This window comes from Eptesicus fuscus, chromosome 7 (genome assembly GCF_027574615.1).
Source record: "Eptesicus fuscus isolate TK198812 chromosome 7, DD_ASM_mEF_20220401, whole genome shotgun sequence".
Taxonomy (NCBI): Eukaryota; Metazoa; Chordata; class Mammalia; order Chiroptera; family Vespertilionidae; genus Eptesicus; species Eptesicus fuscus.
Window position 1 is genome coordinate 82199825 of NC_072479.1, and position 20707 is coordinate 82220531.

The following is a 20707-nucleotide window of genomic DNA, read 5'->3' on the forward strand; positions in this document are numbered from 1 at the left end:
CTCTAAGCTACCCAAGGTCATGCTTACCCTTGGGCTTCAGCATGTGTTCTCACTGCAGTGCCACCTTCCTTCTACTGCACCCAAGGGCAGCAGGGGAAGTGACTACTGATCTTCACTTTGTGTGCTCCACTGCTTGTCACCTCATCCCGCTGTAGTCCTCTGGGGAGCGATGGGCCTGGCCCCTACAAGGGCTTTTGAGCACCCTTCTCCATAGCACAAATGGGCCTTTCAACAGATCTCATGCCTTTAGTTAATGAGGTGGCCTCCCACTGTCTCAGGCCAGTCTTAACCTGCTAGGATATTCCTTGTGCGATTGGAACTGCTCTTCTGGCTCTGCCCACAGGCTCTCACCTAATTGTGCCTACTGGTGGGGGTGTGTGAAAGGTGGAGGTGTGTAAAGAGATCACAGACTAGGAATGCAAGGGTTATAGCTGAGAGAGGCAAGAGCAGAGAGTTGGAAAATACGCTGATCTACGTTTATGCTATAAAATTCTGAATTTAACTTTAATGATCATAAATATTTAACTTTAATGATCATAATCATTCACCTTTCTCTTAACATTCTATGTAAGACTTGAATTTGTGGTCATTATTAACAAATCACAGTAAAGACCTTTGAGACCATCATAACAGCCAGTATTCACAGGTGGCACCATCGATATTGCAGAGCCAGTAAGAAAATGGTGATAGGGAACTGCAGAGGCAAAGAAATCCATGTTGTTTCAATACAAGTAGCTTACAAAGTCATGGGCTTTGTGTTGCTACCTTTTTCTCATGGTGGGAGATAGAATAGATAATATAGAGAGATGGTACTTGGACACTATAAAGAATCTTTACGTGCACTGATGGACAAATACATTTTCTCTACCATTAATAAATCACTGTATCTTACCTAAGCCCATGAATTTTGGAATATATTTCTTAATGTAATTGTTTATAAAGGCAGGAGTCCTGAAAGACATACTTGCCTGAGGTTCTGAAAACTCAAAGGAAGGTGGCCCTGGATAATGTTGTTCTAGAAGTGTTCCATCCCTCACAAGGGTTTTGAATAGCAAGGGCTATTTTACCTAACAACTGATAAGGCTAAGGAAGACAAAAGCCCCACACTAACCCTACCCCCAGGAATACCAGCCACAGTATTGAAGGAAGTAAGACATGGAGAGAAATCCCATAGGGAATGACAGACACTGAAAAGGTAGCCAATACCGCTGTAGGAAGACCTCATCACAAAGGTCTACTGACTTCAACTGCATGCAGTCTTTCAACAGATTCAAAGAAAATCAGTGTCACTAATACCGAGTTTTCCAATCCATGAATATAGTATCTCTACTTACGTAGATCTTCTTTTATCTGAACAATGTTTTATAGTTTTTAGTATATGGGTCTTACATACTTTTAATTCCCTTGAATCCTAAATAATTTTTGATGCTCCTGTAATCAGAATTGAATTTTTTACTCCCTATTTCAATTGTTCATTGCTTATATATATGCATTTGTTATCTATTGCTACATAACAAGTCACCCCCAAAATTAGTGGCTTGAAAAGACAATAATCATTTAGTATCTCATATTTTCTGTGGATCAGGAATTTAGATAGGGCACAGTGAGGATGGCATGTCTGGGGCTCCTTGGAAGACTCACAAACTGAGGGGCTGAACTCTCTATAATTTAACTGAAGCTGGAAGATACATTTCCAAGGTGACTCACATGGTTGACAAGGTGCGCTGACAAATTGGTTCCCACCACTTGGGCCTCTCCACAGGGCTGCTTGAATATTCCCATGACAAGGTGCCTGGCTTTCCCCAGACCAAGTGATCCAAAACAACAGAGCAGAAACAGCAATGCCTATTATGACCTAGTCTCAGAAGTCATGTACTGTTACTTCCACTACATTCTATTCATTAGAAGCACATTATTATGATCAACCCACAGTCAAAAAATTTGTGGAAATATAAAAATCACCATAGTATAGAAATAATATTTTTTTGATACATTTACTATTTATCCTGAGAACTTTCTAAATTCATATATCAGTTCTAATAGCTTTTTTATAGATTGGGATTTTTCTATATTCATAATCATGCCATCTTTGCATAAAGGCAGTATCACTTCCTCTTTCCCTTATATGTCCTTGATTTCTTGCATAATTGCACTGGATAAGATCTCCAGGACAATGTAGACTAGTAGGGCATGATAATCCTTTCCTAGTTCCTGATCTTAAGAGAAAAATATTCAGTCTTTCATCATTAAGTATGTTTGTTGTAGGATTTTTATAGATATCCTTTACAAGGTTAAGAACATCCCTTCTGTTTCTATTTACTATCTTAATGTTTTTACTATGTTTTGTGAAATTCTTTCTCTGCTTCTATTAAAGTGGTCATATAATTTTCTTGCTTATTAATATGATTAGTTTCATTGATTGGTTTTCAGATATTAAACCATCTTGGCATTCCTGGGATAACCCCCACTTAGTCATTAAATATTATTAAAGTTTTTTTGGTTAAACTTAATGCTATTTTGTTAAGGATTTTTTCATCTATATTCATGAAAGATATTGGTCTGTAGTTTTCTTTTCTTGTAATAGTTTTGGCATCAGGGTAACCTCATCCTTATAATCTGACTTTGGAATTAATTTTTCCTTCTATGTTTTCTAAAAAAGTTTGTGTATGACTGGTAAATGTTTAATACAATTAATTGATTAAGCTACAGTTTTTAATTATTCAATTTCTTTTATTGCTATAGGACTATTCAGGTTTTCTAATTCTTAAGTCAGTTTTGAAAATTTGTGTCTTTCAAGGAATTCGTCTACTTCTTCTAAGTTATGTTTATTGTCAAAGTTATTTATAGTATTTTTATTACCTTTTAATGTCTGCAGGATCTGTAGTTATTTTATTTATTTATTTATTTAATTGCATTCATTGGGTAACATTGGTTAATAAAATTACATAGGTATCAGGTGTACAATTTTATAATACATCATCTGTACATTGCATTGTATATTTATCATCCCAAGTGGGAAAGAATTATACAGATGCTCTTCAACCTACTATGGGGGTACCTCCCAATAAACACATTGTAAATTGAAAATATTGTAAGTCAAAATGCATTTAATATACCTAACCTACCAAGCATCATAACTTAGCCTAATTTACCTTCAACTTGCTCAGAACACTTATATCAGCCTACAGTTGGGCAAAGTCACTTAATACAATGACTATTTTATGATAAAGTGTTCAATATCTCAAGTAATTTATTGAATACTATACTGAAAGTGAAAAACAAAATCATTGTATGGGTATTCACCATTAACATAGACAGCTGAAAGCACACTGGGCCTGAAAAATGTTTGAAGCATTAAACTAAAATTAATTGCATCACCTGAGAGATCATCCTGAATACTGCTAGCCTGGGGAAAAACAAAATTCAAATATTACTTTCACACCACTGTAAAGTTGAAAAATCAAGTCATTGTAAGTCAGACCATCTATGTGTGTATATATATTCAGATAATCTTTGGCTTTGTGATATACTAGCTCTGATTTTCTTTGTATTTATTATATTTGGGGTTTGTTGAGTTTATAAGATCTGTAAATTAATGTTTTTCCTTATATTTAAGAACTTTCAGCAGTTAAAACTTCAAATATTTTTTTCCATCTCCTTTTCACTCCTCTCTCCCTGTGATTCCAATTACTTATATGTCAGAATTCTTAATCTTATCCCACAGGTCTTTGAGGATTTGATCATTTTTCTTTAGCCTTTTTTTTTTCTCCCTCTAGTCTTCACATTGGATAATTTTATTGATCTACTTCATGTTTACTGATCTTTTCTTCTGCCATCTCAAATTTACTGTGGAATCCATCCAGTGAATTTTTTTTTCAATTATTGTACTTTTCAGGTCTAGAATGCACATTTTGTTCTTTCTTTAGTTTCCATTTCTCTGTTAATATTCCCTCTGATAACTTTTAATACCATATTTTCCTTTTCTGAACTGTTTGAAGTTGAAGTCTTTGTCTGCTAAATCCAATATCTAAGTCTACTTGGAGACAGTTTCTATTAATTTTTTTAACGTGTAGGTCATGTTGCCCTAGCTGGTTCGGCTCAGTGGGTCCCAGGTTCAATTCCATCAAGGGCATGTACTTCCGTTGCAGGCTTGATCCCCAACCCCACTGTCAGGGCATTTGCGGGAAGCAACCAATTGATGTGTCTCTCTCTGTCTCTCCCCCTCCCACTCTCTCTGAAAATCAATGGAAAAATATCTTCAGTTGAGGATTTTAAGAAAAGGAAGAAGAAGAAAGAAAAGGGGAAGAAAAAAGGAAAGGAAGGAGACAGGCAGATAGTTCATGGATGACCCCCTCTGACATGAACATGGTGGGAACATTTGCTCTCCTGTCCTTGGCTGGGGAAGATAATGGCTTGTTAGTTACAAGCTGGCTGCAAATTGTCCACACTTTTTGGCCTTGTTTTAACTTTCCTGTCTCAGTTTCCCTATTCCTCCTACCTTGGAATCCTGTAACAGGTTGATGCTCAACCACTGAGCCACACTAGCCAGGCTACATTTTTCAAATAAAGAAACAGGTTGAGAGAAGTTAAATAGCATGCTCAAAATCATACCACTTAGAGTTGGGGACCGGGATTCAAAATAATATCTCTAACTATAAAAATCCATTTCCCCGCCCCCCCTCACCTCCCAGAAATGGTTCCATTTGCATTTAAGTTAAATGATTAAAACTGAAAAGCCATGAACTCAAAGGGCTACCTGTCACACCAGGTGGGTGGAGTGTTTGCGTGGGAACAAAAGCTGGAATCTATTCAAAGTGTTTTAATTGAGGATTCCAGCAATGATTATCTACGTAAGGCTTAGGCTTCAAGCTTAATTATCTGTCAGCGAGACTCTCTGGCATGCACTTAGTGCATTTCACCAGCATGCATGTGTTCCTACTTTGTATTACATCCAGGCATTTCATCACCTCCCCCACAGATATACCCACCCCATAAACTTAAAATTTTCTGTGGAGCTTGCAAAAAATGCAGATTCCTAATGCCATTCATAGAAATCCTATTCAGTTGATCTGGGCATTTGTATCAAAAACCCTAGGTGAGCCCTAACTGGTTTGGCTTAGTGAATAGAGCATCTGCCTGCAGACTGAAGGGTCTCAGGTTCGATTCCGGTCAAGGGTATCTACCTTGGTTGTAGGCACATCCCCAGTAGTGGGTGTGCAGAAGGCAGCTGATCAATGTTTCTCTTTCATCGATGTTTCTAACTCTCTATCCCTCTCCCTTCCTCTCTGTAAAAAATCAATAAAATATATATTTTTTTAAAAAAGGACCCTACATGATTCTAACATACTGGGTCCAAGCCCATCCTTTTCGACTCTGGGAGCCCTGCTAGGCTGGGTAGCAAAGAGTTTGCTCAGCCTTTTCCTGTTGGAAGATAAAAAAAAAAGAATAGTATCAAATCCCCAAGATAATTTAGTCAAGATTCCTTCATAATCCATAATGTTATTACTTTCATAGTTATAAAACTGCCTATGTATGTTGTTTATGTTTTAGTGTACTATTATTTTTATTAATTTCACATTACTTATTTTATTTTAGATACTTTATTTTGTTTTTTAATATATTGTTATTGATTTCAGAGAGGAAGGGAGAGGGAGAAAGAGAAACATTAAGGATGAGAGAGAATCATTGACCAGCTGCCTCCTGCACTCCCCCGACTGGGGACGGAGCCCACAACCCAGGCATGTGCCCTGAGCTTGGGTATGCTAGATATTTTGGACATAAAGCTGAAATATATACAATCTGTGAGTTAATACATGCCAAGCAAGATTCATGTCTTCCACCTTTAAAAAGTAGAACCAAGGGAAGAAAAGAAATAAAAGTAGAACCAGGGCACCTATTCCAAAGGCTTATAGATAGACTTTATAGCACTTAATTTTCTACTTTCTTAAGTATCTTTTCTTTTGTTCTTTATGTCCTCTTTGTCACCATCCCAGAACACTAATGACTTCTGCCAAGCCACACCTTCCTTGATCATCATTCCCCACCTAGCTCAGGAAGCTTCCTCCCTTCTATCTTTCCAGAAATCCCACCTTATTTTCCCTACTTTTCTTGACTAACTGGTCATAAGGTGATTTTCTCCAACTCCACCCTATCTGAACATGCAATTCCCCATGACTCACTCTCTCCTAATTGCTTCTACTGCATTTGCTCCATCGTGTGTGTCATCACCATTTACATGACTACATATCTGTTCCCATCACATTTCTCAGGCATATGGAAGAGTGGAAAAGGCAGGTGTTGAGATTTGGTCTTAGATTTATTTCTGATAATGCTGCTTATTCGCTTTAAATAGCAAATTTTTTAATAGCTCATCTAAAAAGAATAAAAATAGCTCATCTAATCAATCTTTTGTGAAGATCAAATAATGGTATCCATCCTACTAAAGCAAGTTATCTGGTGTGTGGTGGGCACAAAATAAATGTTAGTCACCACCATCTTCTCTTCAATAGTGGTTTATTGAGCACCTACCATGTGTTAAATCCTTTTCCTTTGGGACAGAAAAAGTAGGGAGCTTACATGCTATGGGAGAAATAGAAAATAGTAAACAAATAATCCTATATAATAAAAGGGTAATGTGCAAATCAACCAAACAGCAGAATGACCAGTCGCTATGATATGCTCTGACCACCAGGGGGCAGACACTCAATGCAGGAGCTGCTCCCTGGTGGTCAGTGCGCTCCCACAGGGGGAGCGCCACTCAGCCAGAAGCCAGGCTCACAGCTGGCGAGCTCAGCGGCCCACCTCTGTGGCAGCACTAAACAAGTCCAACTGATGGCTTAGGCCCACTCCCCACGGACATTAGTCGAACATCCCCCGAGGGCTCCCAAACTGAAGGGCACAGGCCAGGCTGAGGGAACCCCCTGCCCCTAGTGCATGCACTGGGCCTCTAGTATAATATAACGTAGATAAAATAATGTATTATTTGCCAAAAACAAATTTTATTTTGATGTGGATGATAACAGACTGTTGATTAAATATAAACCCACCTTCTATTGATTCCATATAAGCTTTAAGAGACCTCTTCTTTACTGTAGCGGAACCCCTGCAGGACATTTGGCGTCCACAGCACGGGTTTCCTGTGTTTGAATACATAATCGTATGAGTCCTCCATTGCTCACATTCCTATGGCAGGATTAAGCAGAAATGTCTTCAAGAAAGACTTGCCTGATCGATGTGGCTCAATGGTTGAGCATCAACCCATGAACCAGGAGGTCGCACGTGTTTGATTCCCGGTCAGGGCACATGCCTGGGTTTTGGGTTCCATCCCTAGTAGGGGAAGTGTAGGAAACAGCCAATTGATGATTCTCTCTCATCACTGATGTTTCTCCCTCTCCCTCTCCCTTCCTCTCTCTCTGCAATCAATAAAAACGTTAAAAAATACTTACTTGATTGAGGAATAATCACTGGCAGGAGAAGCGGGAATTGATTGGTACCAGTCAGGATCTTGGCGAGAAGAGAAGCAAATAAATGCCACTCTGGAAGGTGGGAAGATGGGTCCATTACAGTGTTGATAAAATAAACAGCTGTAGGATTTCGTGTCCTGGGATAACAGGCACCCACAGGCTTCCTTTTCATAGAGAGAGAAAGCAGAAGGTTCTCCTGCTACATACAGCAATGTGAGAACAGGGGTTCTGGTGGAGACGCAGAGGGGAGCAGGAAGAGCAGTCTGGGCTTGTGCCTTTTAAAAAAGCTCCTGAGAGCCCGGCCAGCGTGGCTCAGTGGTTGAGCATCGACCTATGAACCAGGAGGTCATGGCTCCATTCCCAGTTGGGGCACATGCCTGAGTTGCAGGCTCAATCCCCAGTGTGGGGTGTGCAGGAGGCAGCTGAACAATGAATTATCTCTCATCATTGATGTTTCCCTCTCTCCCACTCCTTTCCTCTCTGAAATCAATTTAAAAAAAAAAAAAAAGGCCCTGAGGGAATTCAGTCTGGGCTGGAAACCGTTGCACAGTGCTTGGGGTATAGTAGGTGTTTCATAAACATTTATTGACTGACTGTCAGGACTCGCTTAGAGAAAATCAGACAGCCCACCACAGGTTGGTGCTTTCCACAGGTCTGAGAAGTGATACCGCCTCTGTCCCGCAGTGGGAAGTTGAGCAGAAAGGCTAAGTATGGTACCAAGTTGTTACTTTTCTTTTTAAAAAACAGGAAAGAACAGAGAGCTCCCAAAGTGTCCCATCCCTCGGTGTTAAAGTCAAATGGCAGCAGGGCATTTTAAAGCAATGTTGTATAAATGTATTACTATTACTGCATGTTAACTATTGAAGGTTATAGCAAATAACCTTCAAAACTTGGTGGCTGGAAACAATATGTGAATATTACTGCTTTTGAGTCCACAGCATAGCTAAGTGATTCTTTCTAGAGAATTAAACTGGCACATTCCCTGCATCTGTGGTTGGCTGTGGGTTGGTGGGCAGCTCTACAGGCAGTTCCTCCTGTTCTTGGAGGAACTCTTGCACATTTGGGGTTGGTGGGCTGGCTAGAGACTGGCCGAGATGACTGGTCCTCCTCCTGGTCCTCCTCCGTGTGGTCTTCGTCCTGGAGACCAGGCTAGACTGGGCTGTTTCCACAGCAGTAACCAGGTTACAATAGAGTGAGCGGAAGTGTGCAAGGTCTCAGAGGGCTAGCCTCAGGATTGGCACGTTCTGTTAGATGAAGCAAGCTCCAAATCCAGCCCCGATTTAAGAGATGGGGAAACAGGCCTCTTGATGGGAGATGCTGCAAAGTCTCATTGCAGAGAATACGGGTGAGAGGGAGCAGTGCAGAAATGCAGCACAGCTATTTGTACCAGCATGAGTCATACCATTAACCCACTAACCCTGAGTTGTGCATTATTTACGTCTGTTCAACACTGATGCTACTCTTTTGGAAAAAAGCAGTGTGTTTTGGTCTTCGGAGCTTTGGAGCAATTCATGCATGAGGTGTGCAAATGGGTACATTTTGAGTGCACTGATAGGCTAATAAGGGTAAACATTTCTGGGTTGTGCTGAGCTGTACCTAGTGGCATCAGGAGGTAGTGGAATCAGAAAAGTGTTTACTTTTCTGATTCAAGTAGGTGTTGTGTTTTTTGGGGTGGGGTTTTTTTCGGTCTTGAAATGTGATTTATTAACTATAAGAGTTCCCTTTTAGTTCTTAATTAAATTAAGCAAGAAGCTTACTATGAAATGCTATTTGCAGGGTGGCTTTTATACTGGAGTGTTTTACTTTCTCCTGATCTAAAATAGTCTACCTTCCAACAGAAACAGACTCTACATAGAAAAAACAAACTGATGGCTGCCAGAGGGGAGGGTGTTGGGGGACTGAGTAAAAAAGGTGAAGGGGTTGACAGGTAGTTACAAAATAGTCCTGGGGATGTAAAGTACAGCATAGAGAATATAGTCAATAATATTGTAATAACTGTATGGTGCCAGGTGGGTACTGCAAATATCAGGGGAACACTTTGTAAAGTATATGCTGTACACCTGAAACAAATACAAAATAATATTGAATATAAACTGTGTAATTGAAAAAAAAATTTAATTGAAAAAAAAGTCTACCTTCCAAAACTCCCCATTGCAGATATGAGCAAAAATAGAATTTTACACAGTCAAAGAACATTTGTTTCTCTTACAGTGCAGTGTTTCAGGACTTGGTCCCCTCTCTGGGCCTTTTCCTTTTTTTTTGAAATTGTGCTCTGACCAGGAATCGAACCAGTCACCTCTTGGTTCATGGGTTGCCGCTCAACCACTGAGACACACTGGCTGGGCTCCCTTTTTAAAAAATCTTAAACTCTAAACTATAGAATTGGACTCCTTAACTAGAAGGTTTACAAGCCAATTCATCTTTGTTCTAGAACTCTGGGTGGCCTACATTTTTCCATCTTTAGTCAAGTCTTTCTCTTGAATGAAAGATTACTCCTTACATGTTAGTATTGTTCACTCGCCCTCTTGTGTCCATAGTGATTGTAGCAATCTCTGTGGGGTGAATGAGCAAGTTTATCATGCCAGAAATACAGCATTTTCTGCTTAGAGAGCCTTCTCGCGGCTGCCAAATATGGTTGTACAGCTTAGTAAACACTGGGAAACAACCCCAGCCCAAGAGGTAAAGGAAAGGTCATTGAAACCTCTCCACGTTTTACTTGTTAAGCCATGCATCCTATGTCCAGACTGTATCTTCCCAGAGGGGTTGCCCATTAAAATTCCATTCAGGGGTGCCTGCCATCCCGGCTTGTACCACCTGGAGTGAGCCACCTTCTCTCCTTTATACGAACTTCTGTACAGCCTTGTGGAGGCCCAGATGAGTTCTTTGGAGACTGCTCTCCACATGTCACTTTCCTACTCAGAAATTAAAATTAGACTGTTAGAGCTGAATGACATCACTTAGCCCCAGGTTATCAGAGGAAGGGATTAAGGAACAGAGAGGCAAAATGAGAAGTGGCAAATTTGTTCGTGGTAGTACTGAAATGCGGCCTTCTGGCTCCCAGTTCATGCTCTGAAGACTTTTAGCTTCAGGTGATCCCTGTATTTGAACCACCCTACCTATCCAGGTGCTTCTGGTATTTCTAATGTTTCTTTGCCTCCACCTCCCAAAACCCCCACTCTCCGTGCCATATCTATTCCTATTATACCCCTTTGTTCATATTTACTGTTCCTACCTGTAATGCTCACTGCTCTTTACCTGGTCAATGCTTAGTTCCAGGTCCACTTCCTCCGAGACGCTCTCCTCCTCCAGCCTTCACCAAGCCAGAAGAGGAAGGGCCATGAGGCTGAGCACAGGTGTTCAGGCTTAGTTGGAGAGCAGTGGCCGGGATGCAGGACCTCATTCTAGGTCTGCCAGGAGATGGCTGTTTGATCTTGAATAGATGCCCCCACCTCTCTGAGCTTCATCTTGCTCTGCCCAATTATGAAAGTTACACTGGTGTTTGTTGCTGAGTGTGTGGCATGCATAATGCTGGTGAGGTGGTATTACGTGGTTCATGGACAAGTATTTTGGGCATGTTAGTAGAAATGAATTTGTTTCATTAAACCCATAGTTCCCTAAATATTATATGTGACAAGGCTAGATATTTTAAGTTTGAAAGAGAGTTGATTTAAGGAAAACTCTGATGTAAACAAGTAGTAATCATGTGACAGAAGTGATAAGGTGTATCAACATGTGGAGGTTTGTGAAGCTCCAGAGGAGCCTATACCCAGCTTCTCACTCTCGCTGGGGCCCTTCTCTCACGATTGTTTAGCAAGGAGTTCGTTATCACTGTTAGTGGCTGATGACAATATATCTTCTCTCCTTGTTACAGTTGCGTCTGGTATTCCCTGATCTTCACCACACTGATTGTGGTATAAAGTACTGCTAGGGTCTTTCCGCAGCTAGGGTTCAGGAATCTGGAGAAGGGGCTGTGACATAAGTGAATATACTAGAGAGACTAGACATGAAATATAAATTTGGAAGGCATTTTGGGGGAGCCAGACGGAGCTTTCTTCAGAAAGCTCCACTTTCTAGGGGACCTGAATGTCCTCACCCAGGGCTTTTTATTCACACATTTTGCCCTTTAGCAAAGCAGATATATATATCAAAGGTAAGGCCTGGTAAACAACAAAGGACCATCAGGTTAGGAGAATTGCCTGTCAGCTGTTTGGCAGCAGGTAATAATATGCAGATCTTCAGCCCTGCTGGAGTGGTCCATCAGCCTTCTGACTTCTGACCGAACTTCTTGCATTTATTAGGCTAACTACTGTACTTAGCCTCCAGCAAAGTACAAAGTAGGTCTTTAAAAAAAAAGAATTGTGGCTTCACTGAGCTTTGTGTTGCCTCCATCATTTATAAAATGCATTGACCCAGAGTGTTTCAAAACCATGTTCACTTTATAAATGTAGATTTTTATTTATAAAAGTCATTTAGACTCCTTATGTAAAATTTGGAAAATACAAAGCAGCAGAAAGAGAAGAAAGGCAGCATCCATATTCTTACGATCCAACAATGAACCCTGTTAATATCCCTCCATAATTGGAAGTTGTCCTGCAAAAATCCTAGCAAGTGGGGATCTATTTCTGTTCAGTGTTATGGGAAATTGGAATATTCCTGATTTAATATATTTTTGTCATCACAAATCATAAAGTCAAAATATGTCAATGCAGAATCCAGGGATGGGGCCCAATGGCATCCTTATACACAGCAGTTAAATAACTGCCGCAGAGGTGACCCATTCTGGGAGAGGCTACTGCAGGTCAAGGATAATAACAACTGATATTCTTTGCAAAGTGCATCATGTGTCTGAAGCTCTGTGCTTATAATGGTGGCTAAATATTTCATGTATATGTCTGCTGACTTGCCTATTTGTCTCTCCTGCAGGGTTTTTAGAGTCTCTGGACGACTTTTACATTCTTAGTAGTGGTTTGGTACTGCTGCAGACCACCAACAGCGTGTATAATAGAACTCTACTAAAGCTTGTGACACCCGAGTCTCTCCTGGCCTGGCAGAGAGTCCGTTTGGCCAATATGATGGCCAGTGGTGGCAAGCAGTGGGCAGAGATATTTTCAAAGTACAACTCTGGTAAGTGGCCCTGCAGAGTAACTTTTCAGGAATGTACATATGTTTGGATTTCGAGTTAACCAGTAAAGCCATACCCATGCCCTGCTTACTGTCTATCCCTATATTTCAGGCACCTATAACAATCAGTACATGGTCCTGGACCTGAAGAAGGTAAAGCTGGGGCACAGCCTTGACACAGGCACTCTGTACGTTGTGGAGCAAATTCCTTCATATGTAGAATATTCTGAACAAACTGATGTTCTACGGAAAGGTATCTTCTTTATACTAGAAGTCGGAAGGATGATGAGTGTGTGTGTGTGTGTGCATGGTGGGGGACGTGTGATGTGTGAGTGTATGGTGAAGGAGCGTGTGCTGGGGAAGAAAGGATGGGAATGCCACGGCTAGTTACACTGGGAAAGAATTTCCAGGTTCAGCACAATGTCTAAAACCTGCCCCTCGAACTCTTTAAGTGACAGTGTGTAGACTGGGACAGAGCCAGCCATTCATCATCTTATGACTTTCATGGCTCTAATATTACCTCCTTTCCTGGGTTCCCGAGTTAAGCTTTAAGTTCAATTCAGCGAATATTTATGGGAGTGCCATGCTGGCCCAGGGACCAGAAGAGCACAGATGCAGGTACAAAATCCATGACCTTTAGGAACTCACAATCTGGTAGGGAAGCAAGGGACAGAACGCAGCCATTCTAGCACCCAGACACCAAAGAACGATGATAAACAGATTTAACTAAAGATTTCACAAACCCCAGTGGTGAAACCAAAGGAGCTGTTATCAGTGGGAGGAGTCAAGGGAGGTGGTTCTGGAGGACAAGAACGAAGCCCAGATGTTGAAGCCCAGGTTTTGGAGTCACACTGTCTCGATGTGAATCTCTGCTCCTCAGAATCTCAGGCAAACTATTCACTCTCTCCAAGTCTCACTTTCTTCATCTGCAAAACATGACAGTAATGGAACAGGTCCACAGTCACATTTATAATTTTGAATTCTCAAAATCTCAAAACTCTAAAACCAAGGTTTGTTTGGGTAAGTGGGGGAGGTGGGGGGGGGGGTGGGCAGGTGTCCCTAATCACTTGATAGCAAAACATGACCTGATCTGAACTCATTTGGAAGAGCTTGAACTGTCTATTTATATCTTTGTTCCCTCTCCTCTAGAGACTGTTTATATATTAGGCTGCAGAAAGATCACTCTGTGTGTGTGTGTGTGTGTGTGTGTGTGTGTGTGTGTGTGTGTGTTAATCCTCACCCAAGGATATTTTTACATTGATCTTTTAGAGAGAGTGAAGAGTGAGGGAAAGACAGAAATATTGATGTGAGAGAAACACATTGATTGGTTGCCTCCTGCCCTGACCAGGGCCCGGACTAGGGAGGAGCCTGCAACCAAGGTATGTGTCCTTGACCAGAATCAAACTCAGGTCCCTTTAGTCTGCGGGCAGACGCTCTTTACACTGAGCCAAACCGGCCAGTGCGGAAGATGACTCTGAATACTAGGTGCTTCCCACAGAGACTGCAATGCCATATCTAATACATGCACACCACTACTGTTCTAAAATATTTTAAAAACCTGAATTCTGAAACACGTCTGGCCCCCAAGAGTAGACCTTTATAATTTCACAGGGTTGTAAAAAAGATTGAGAAAATTCTTGTAAATTCTTGAGCACATTGCTGGATTTATGAGCACACACAGTGAGTCCTCACTGAATATTTGTTGAATAAATGAAACTGAAGATGATGTTTGACTGGGGGTTTAAAGCCCAAACAGGAACTCACTAATTTGACAAGGGGAAAGGTTAAGCAAATGAAGCATGAGAACTGGTGTGACTGAGAAACTACGAGCTCATGAGAGCCAAAGGAAAGGCTATGACGTGTGAAACAGGTAGTCAGGGGAAAATACCAGCCTTGTATAGCCTGCTAAGCAGTTTAGCCTTTATCCTTTACAGTGATGGGCAACCTTTTGAGCTTGGTGTGTCAAACTTCGCCAGAAAACTGAGCATAACTCGGGTAGTGTGTCACTTTGAGGAAAAAACATTATTTCGCAAATGTTTCATTCTCGGCCGGGTGTCATCAGAAATGGCTACGCGTGTCAGTGCTAACACGCGTGTCATAGGTTCGCCATCACTGCTTTAGGACATGGACGTTTCTGAAAAGGGAGGGTAGACTGGAGACCAGAGAGAAGACAGGTGATCAATTAGGAAACTATTGAAATAGATGGGCTGACCAGTCAGTAGGTACAGAACCAAGATAAGGTATGGACCCTGGGGATCACAGCCTGGTCCTCAGTTTCCCAGGTCCCCAAATCAACTTTGTAATGACACCTGGAGTGAGCCATCTCAGCAGGAATAGCTCACATCAGTGACATGTACATTATATGCATAAAGCAGAATTAAGGTGGAAACTTCCATTGCCAAGCAGATACGATACTATTAGGTAGTAGATCTACGTCCTTTTCTGGGAAGACAATTCACCTGACAAGTTAAATCATTAGTTGGTTACTCGGTTAGCATGGCAACTCGAAACTGACACCCTTGTGGTCTGACCTTGAAGGCTGGTCCATCCAGCTCTTAAGAGCCTGACAATAACAGCAGGCCTCCAAAGAGAGATCTCTTGAGTGGTGATGTCCCTATGTTGACTGATCATCCAGGCCACTATAATCTGGGATGTTCCTAAAAGATTTTACTATGGTTGTGTCACATGTTTGATGCTTAGTGACTAGTGGCCTTGGCACACTCCCCAGTTTTGAATGAGGCGAAGCTTTTCTGAATGCTACTGGAACCTTAAAGATCATCTCCATTCCCCTCATATTACTGACTCTCCTTTTCCCTCCCACTGCTAAAAAAAGGAAATGAAAACAAAGAACAAACAAAAAAACAATGTTAATTAACTGCTTAAGACCAGGTTATTCAGTCCTGAGCCTAGAATCCAGGTTTCCTGATCCCCAGTACTGTGTTCCTCCACTTTCCTGGCATATTATATTCCCTGTGAGGACCACATTGTGAAGCCATCTTTTGGCATTTCACTAACCAAGTCCACTGAAATGAGCTCCCCGGACCACTTGGTGTTATACTTCACTTTGCTCTATAAACACTAAGGTTATTACCTGGTTAAGAGATTGCTTTAAGTATTTTGGGTGAAAACCAAAGAATTCTGGTGCTCTTTCCCCCTAATGGAATAATCTAGAGGTATACCAATTCTGTAAATTATAATGATTGGTTTGACTGCCGGGGTTCACGAAGTTTTACTTTTTATATAATATCAATATCATGTAATTACACACCTTGCCAGGTTTCATAACATTTCTTTTGTTCCCTGTCTTTCCTTTTCTGTCTCCCTCCCTGCCAATGCCACTCTTCCTTCCCTTCCATTCCAAATCAGGATATTGGCCTTCCTACAACGTTCCTTTCCATGAAAAAATCTACAACTGGAGTGGCTATCCATTGTTAGTTCAGAAGCTGGGTTTGGACTACTCTTATGATCTGGCTCCACGAGCCAAAATCTTCCGGCGTGACCAAGGAACAGTGACTGACATGGCATCTATGAAATATATCATGCGATACAACAGTACGTAGCACATTTCTCAGGAATCATTCTTCAAAACTCCTTTTCTTCCCCATGGATAAAGAATCCATGTAAGTTTATTATCTCTGTACTAGAAGGAATTATAAGAAGTTAATGAATTAAGTATTTTGTAGTCAATATTATATACGTTTTATACTCAACAAATAAAATTTTGTCCACCTTTATAAAATGACAGGGAAAAGATTCTATAGATTTTTTTTTTATTGAAAAACTTTTATGTGAAACACAGAAGCAATAACCCAAACGATGTAGGTTTTTTTGTTTTGTTTTGTTTTTTTACTATTACCCCCACCCCCAAACACAGGTTTCCTTCCAAGGACAAAAGCAGCCAATAAAACAAATTATTCATAAATATTTTATTTTTGAACAGTATCAAAGTCAAATTTGTATTCATTTGGGGGGAAAAAAATGATGCACATTTATCCTGTTAATCTCTCTTTCATTCACTCTTCACTGTGCAAGGTTCTTCAGAACAGGCTGGGCCTGGAGCAGGGAACTTACAGTTGCCCCTTCCTAGTTCAAGCCAAAGGAGATTTCTGTATCCGGGAGCACACTGGGACGCAGAGGCCTCACTGATTATCTAGCCTTTAACAGGTCCAAAAAATTTATTGTGGATCAGTGTTACCTCAGAATAGTCTGTGCTCACTCTAGTCCCAATCTCTGTTTCCTAGATTATAAGAAGGATCCTTACAGTAAGGGTGATCCGTGCAATACCATCTGCTGCCGTGAAGATCTGAACTCATATGACCCAAGTCCTGGAGGTTGCTATGATACGAAGGTAACATGCTACTGACTTTGGAATTTAATTTCCACCAGCACCTACACTTACTTAAAGGCAAAGCTGCAAAGGTTTTGGTGGCATAGAGCACAACAGTGTTTCTACGCATTACTTGATTCAGGATTCTGTTTTTCAGATATTCTGGTGATAGGTGCCATTGCCTAACTTCAAGTCCCTGCTCTGCCACTTAACCCATTGTACACCATAAGCATCTGTAGAGGGAAGCAGCGGACCTTCCCCACACACCACGCGCTTATATATATAAAAAAAAGTTTTCCCTAAGTGGCAGCCCTGACCAACTTTAAAATAATTTTTCATGCGAATTTTCAGCTGAAATATTCAAGAACACCCGAATTGTAATATATTTATTTTTATAATTAGAGGCCCAGTGTGAAATTTGTGCATGGGTAGGGTCCCTAGGCCTGGCCAGCAATCAGGGCCGATTGGGGCCTTCTGGCTGCTGACTGGGGCCTTCCTTTGTTCCACGCTGCTCCCTGGTGGTCAGCTCACATCATAGCAAGCAATCGAACTCCCAGTCTTATATATATATGGCTAATATATATATATATATTCATTGCAAATTTATTTTTTAAATTCAATTCAAAATATCATGGCATATGGGGATGGTTTGTTTTGGACGTGTGGCAGTTAACTGTTAATAGTAAATCACATAATCTTATAATGCCTCTGTTTCCTCATCTGTAAAATGGAAGTAACAGTACTTGCTTCATATGGTTGTAGAGAAGGACATTTAATATCTATAGAATGTTTAGAACAGTACTTAGTGGGTTATTTGAAAATGTATACATCATGATGATGTTGGTGGTAATAATGTGGATGTCTAAAGTTTTCCAGACTGGCCCAAAGTCCAAAGAACATATTGAGAGCAGTGTGATTTTACATTAAATAGAAATTTAATTTAGCTGAAAGAACAAGTATTGGACCAGACACAAAATCATTGAAGGGTTTTTAGTTTTTAGCATGTTAGAATTGATAAGTGCTATAATGTATCTTATAAGTAATATGTTTGCAGTGGTGGTCTGAAATAGCTCATATAGGTATGAGGACCAGTTGTTAAAATCAGTTGATTGTGTTGATAGCTTGAATTCCGCTATGGTGGGAGTATTTACAGCATGGAAATCAGCAAACATTACAAATGAGGGCCTTTTTTTCCCTCAGAGTTAGTTGTTAAAAAATTTACCCTGACACTCCTGGGTTTGGGAGATCCAAGTGGGTAAGCTAGTTATTTTAGTTGGTGGAGATAATCATTTTACCACATCCTTTTGTACTTTTGGTTTGGGCATGTGTCTTTTCATTTGCAACTCCAGTTCTAAATTCTGGAAGAAATCTGTGAGAAGAATAGTTAACTGTTCTATCTTCAGCTCTGAAACTGTTAAAAATGTCAACAGCCCACACACACATTATTTTTTTTCTATCAGCCTAACGCCTAAATAGGAGATTCTTTAGAATAGTCTGAGCTCCAACTCACCCTACATTATAGGTACATGATGATGGCAAAACTTTAGCCTTAATGACTCTCAATATGTTGTGACATGCAAGAAAATAAAAAAACTAGTGGAATCTAATGAACAAAATGAACTAATAAGCAAAATAGACACAAACAGAGCAGGCTGACAGCTGTTGGAGAGAAGGGGTATTGGAGGACTGGCATGGTAGAGGGATTAAGGAAAAAAAGAGAAAAAAACTCATGGACAAGAACAACACTGTGTGAATTGCCAGGGAGAGGGAAGGTGGAGGAGAGTATAGGGGGATAAATGGTGATAGAAGGATACTTGACTTGGGGTGAATACAATACAGTGTACAGATGAGTTGTGAAACTGTGTACCTGAAACTTATATAATTTTGTTAACTGGGTCACCCTAAAAAATTCAATAAAGGGGGAGGGGGGAATTAGTGGATACAGAGCTTGGTACACATGAAGCCCCAATGAATGTTTTTGTATTTATTTTTTATGGCATTTGCAAACATTCAGTAAAGTGTGCGACATGATATATCCATTCCAGAATATACAAAGTGAATTACCCTCTGCTGCCTTGCATAGGAGAATCCAAGCCAACCTGCCATTTGTCAGATTTTACTTTCTTCTGGAAACATAGGAGCCTGCCAATTTTTCATAAAAAAAAAAATTTCTATTGAGGATATACTTTAAAAATATTTCTCTCGAGCCATTTTGAACACAGGGAAAATTCTAAGTTATGAAAAATTTTCTTCTTTCCCCTCTAAGGTTAAGATCTGTTGCTATCCATTGTTTAGGTGTTTTTGAGAACCATGGGTATTTTTTGATGTTGAGCTCTACTTTATAACTTGCTACTGTACTGACTAATAAAGCTTTTATTGAGGAATTAAAATTTTTTTTTGGCACTGCACCAAGCACTTGCTTTCATTAATCCTCATGACAACTCATCTGTGAAGTAGGGTTATCAGCCTATTTTCAACTGAGAAAACTGAGCCATCTGGAGGTTACTTTTTAATAAATTTTGGAGCTAGAATTTTGATTATGAGTAATTGATTACAGATCTCACTTTGGCCACATTGCTAATACCCTCCTACTGTTCAATTCATATTTGAATGCCAAATGAAGACAGAATAGCAGATTGTGGAAGTTGGCAAGATTTTGTTTTAAAGGGGCTAAAACTGTGATTTTGGAAATGGGGCGGGTTGGGAGGGAAGAAAAAAATAGGGATTTAGTCAATTTATTTTTCCAAATGTTTTTTTCTAAAATGTCTTCCTCTTCTCTTTTTCCAGGTGGCAGATATGTACCTAGCATTAGAGTACACAGCACATGCCATTAGTGGTCCCACGGTACAAGGTGGCCTCCCTGTTTTTCACTGGAAGCGGTTCAACAAAACTCTCCATGAGGGCATGCCAGAGGCCTACAACTTTGATTTTATTACCATGAAGCCAATTTTGAAACCTGACATAAAATGAAGGGCAATGAGAAAATAGAAGGCTGCAAAAGAGATACCAAAGGCACTATTTTAGCTATGTTTTTCCATTCAAAATTAGTCTTAATAAAACGTATTAAATTTAGTCTGTTACTGTCATTCCCCACTGTTGACTGTGTAGTTAACAAGCATTCACTGTAGAAGAAACATTACATATGATTAACAATACTAGACTTTAGCATACAAATTTGCATACAAGAGGATATGGCAGCCCTAGCTGGTTTGGTTCTGTGGATAGAGCTTCCTGGGTTTGATTCTGGTCCAGGGCACTTGCCCGGGTTGTGGGCTCGATCCCCAGTAGGGAGTGTACAGGAGGCAGCCAATCAATGATTCTCTCTCATCATCGATGTTTAGAGAGAGGGGGGAGCAGGGGTATGACAGAAACTGTTCCCTTGCTCATCAAAATCCATATTCTTTTATGCCTGCCATACAGACCACATATCCCAGGTTCCCTTAGGTAGTTGTGCCACATGACAAGTTCTTGTCAATGAAATCTGAGATGAGTGCCTATTTCAGGCCTGGCCCCTAAGAACCTGTACTCCCCCATGCTCTTTCCCCTTCCTTCCCCTGGCTGGATATACTTAATGACAAAGCCCGAAGGAAAGGTGGAGCTGTTTCCAATGGAACCTCTAACAGAAGTTCAGTGAGTGATATTTCTGGCATTAACAGGTCTCAGTTGAGTCTTTTTGTAGTGCAGGCTAGGCATACAATATAACAAACCTTAATGTTGTCTCCCATTACTGAAAAGCAGCATATCTAATCTGAGAGCAACTCTGTGTAATAATCTTTCTTTCAAAGTTTGAGAACTG

The 20707-nt window shown here is 40.5% G+C and overlaps 2 protein-coding genes and 1 long non-coding RNA gene across 3 annotated transcripts in view; 1 reads left to right on the forward strand and 2 right to left on the reverse strand.

Annotated features, from left to right (window-relative positions):
• The window catches only part of LOC114231135 (uncharacterized), a 54870-nt gene extending 53064 nt beyond the window's left edge, over positions 1–1806 (reverse strand). Inside the window, exon 1 of the long non-coding RNA XR_008556638.1 lies at positions 1708–1806. This is a non-coding gene — a long non-coding RNA (uncharacterized LOC114231135). The remainder of the gene's footprint in view (positions 1–1707) is intronic.
• PLBD1 (phospholipase B domain containing 1) overlaps positions 1–19983 on the forward strand; it is a 48449-nt gene extending 28466 nt beyond the window's left edge. Inside the window, exons 7-11 of the mRNA XM_054719255.1 lie at positions 12387–12587; positions 12697–12837; positions 15951–16136; positions 16826–16932; positions 19699–19983. Coding sequence (XP_054575230.1) covers positions 12387–12587; positions 12697–12837; positions 15951–16136; positions 16826–16932; positions 19699–19881 — 818 coding nt within the window. The 3' untranslated portion in view covers positions 19882–19983. The remainder of the gene's footprint in view (positions 1–12386; positions 12588–12696; positions 12838–15950; positions 16137–16825; positions 16933–19698) is intronic.
• The window catches only part of ATF7IP (activating transcription factor 7 interacting protein), a 119609-nt gene continuing 112191 nt past the window's right edge, over positions 13290–20707 (reverse strand). Inside the window, exon 15 of the mRNA XM_054719254.1 lies at positions 13290–13510. Coding sequence (XP_054575229.1) covers positions 13478–13510 — 33 coding nt within the window. The 3' untranslated portion in view covers positions 13290–13477. The remainder of the gene's footprint in view (positions 13511–20707) is intronic.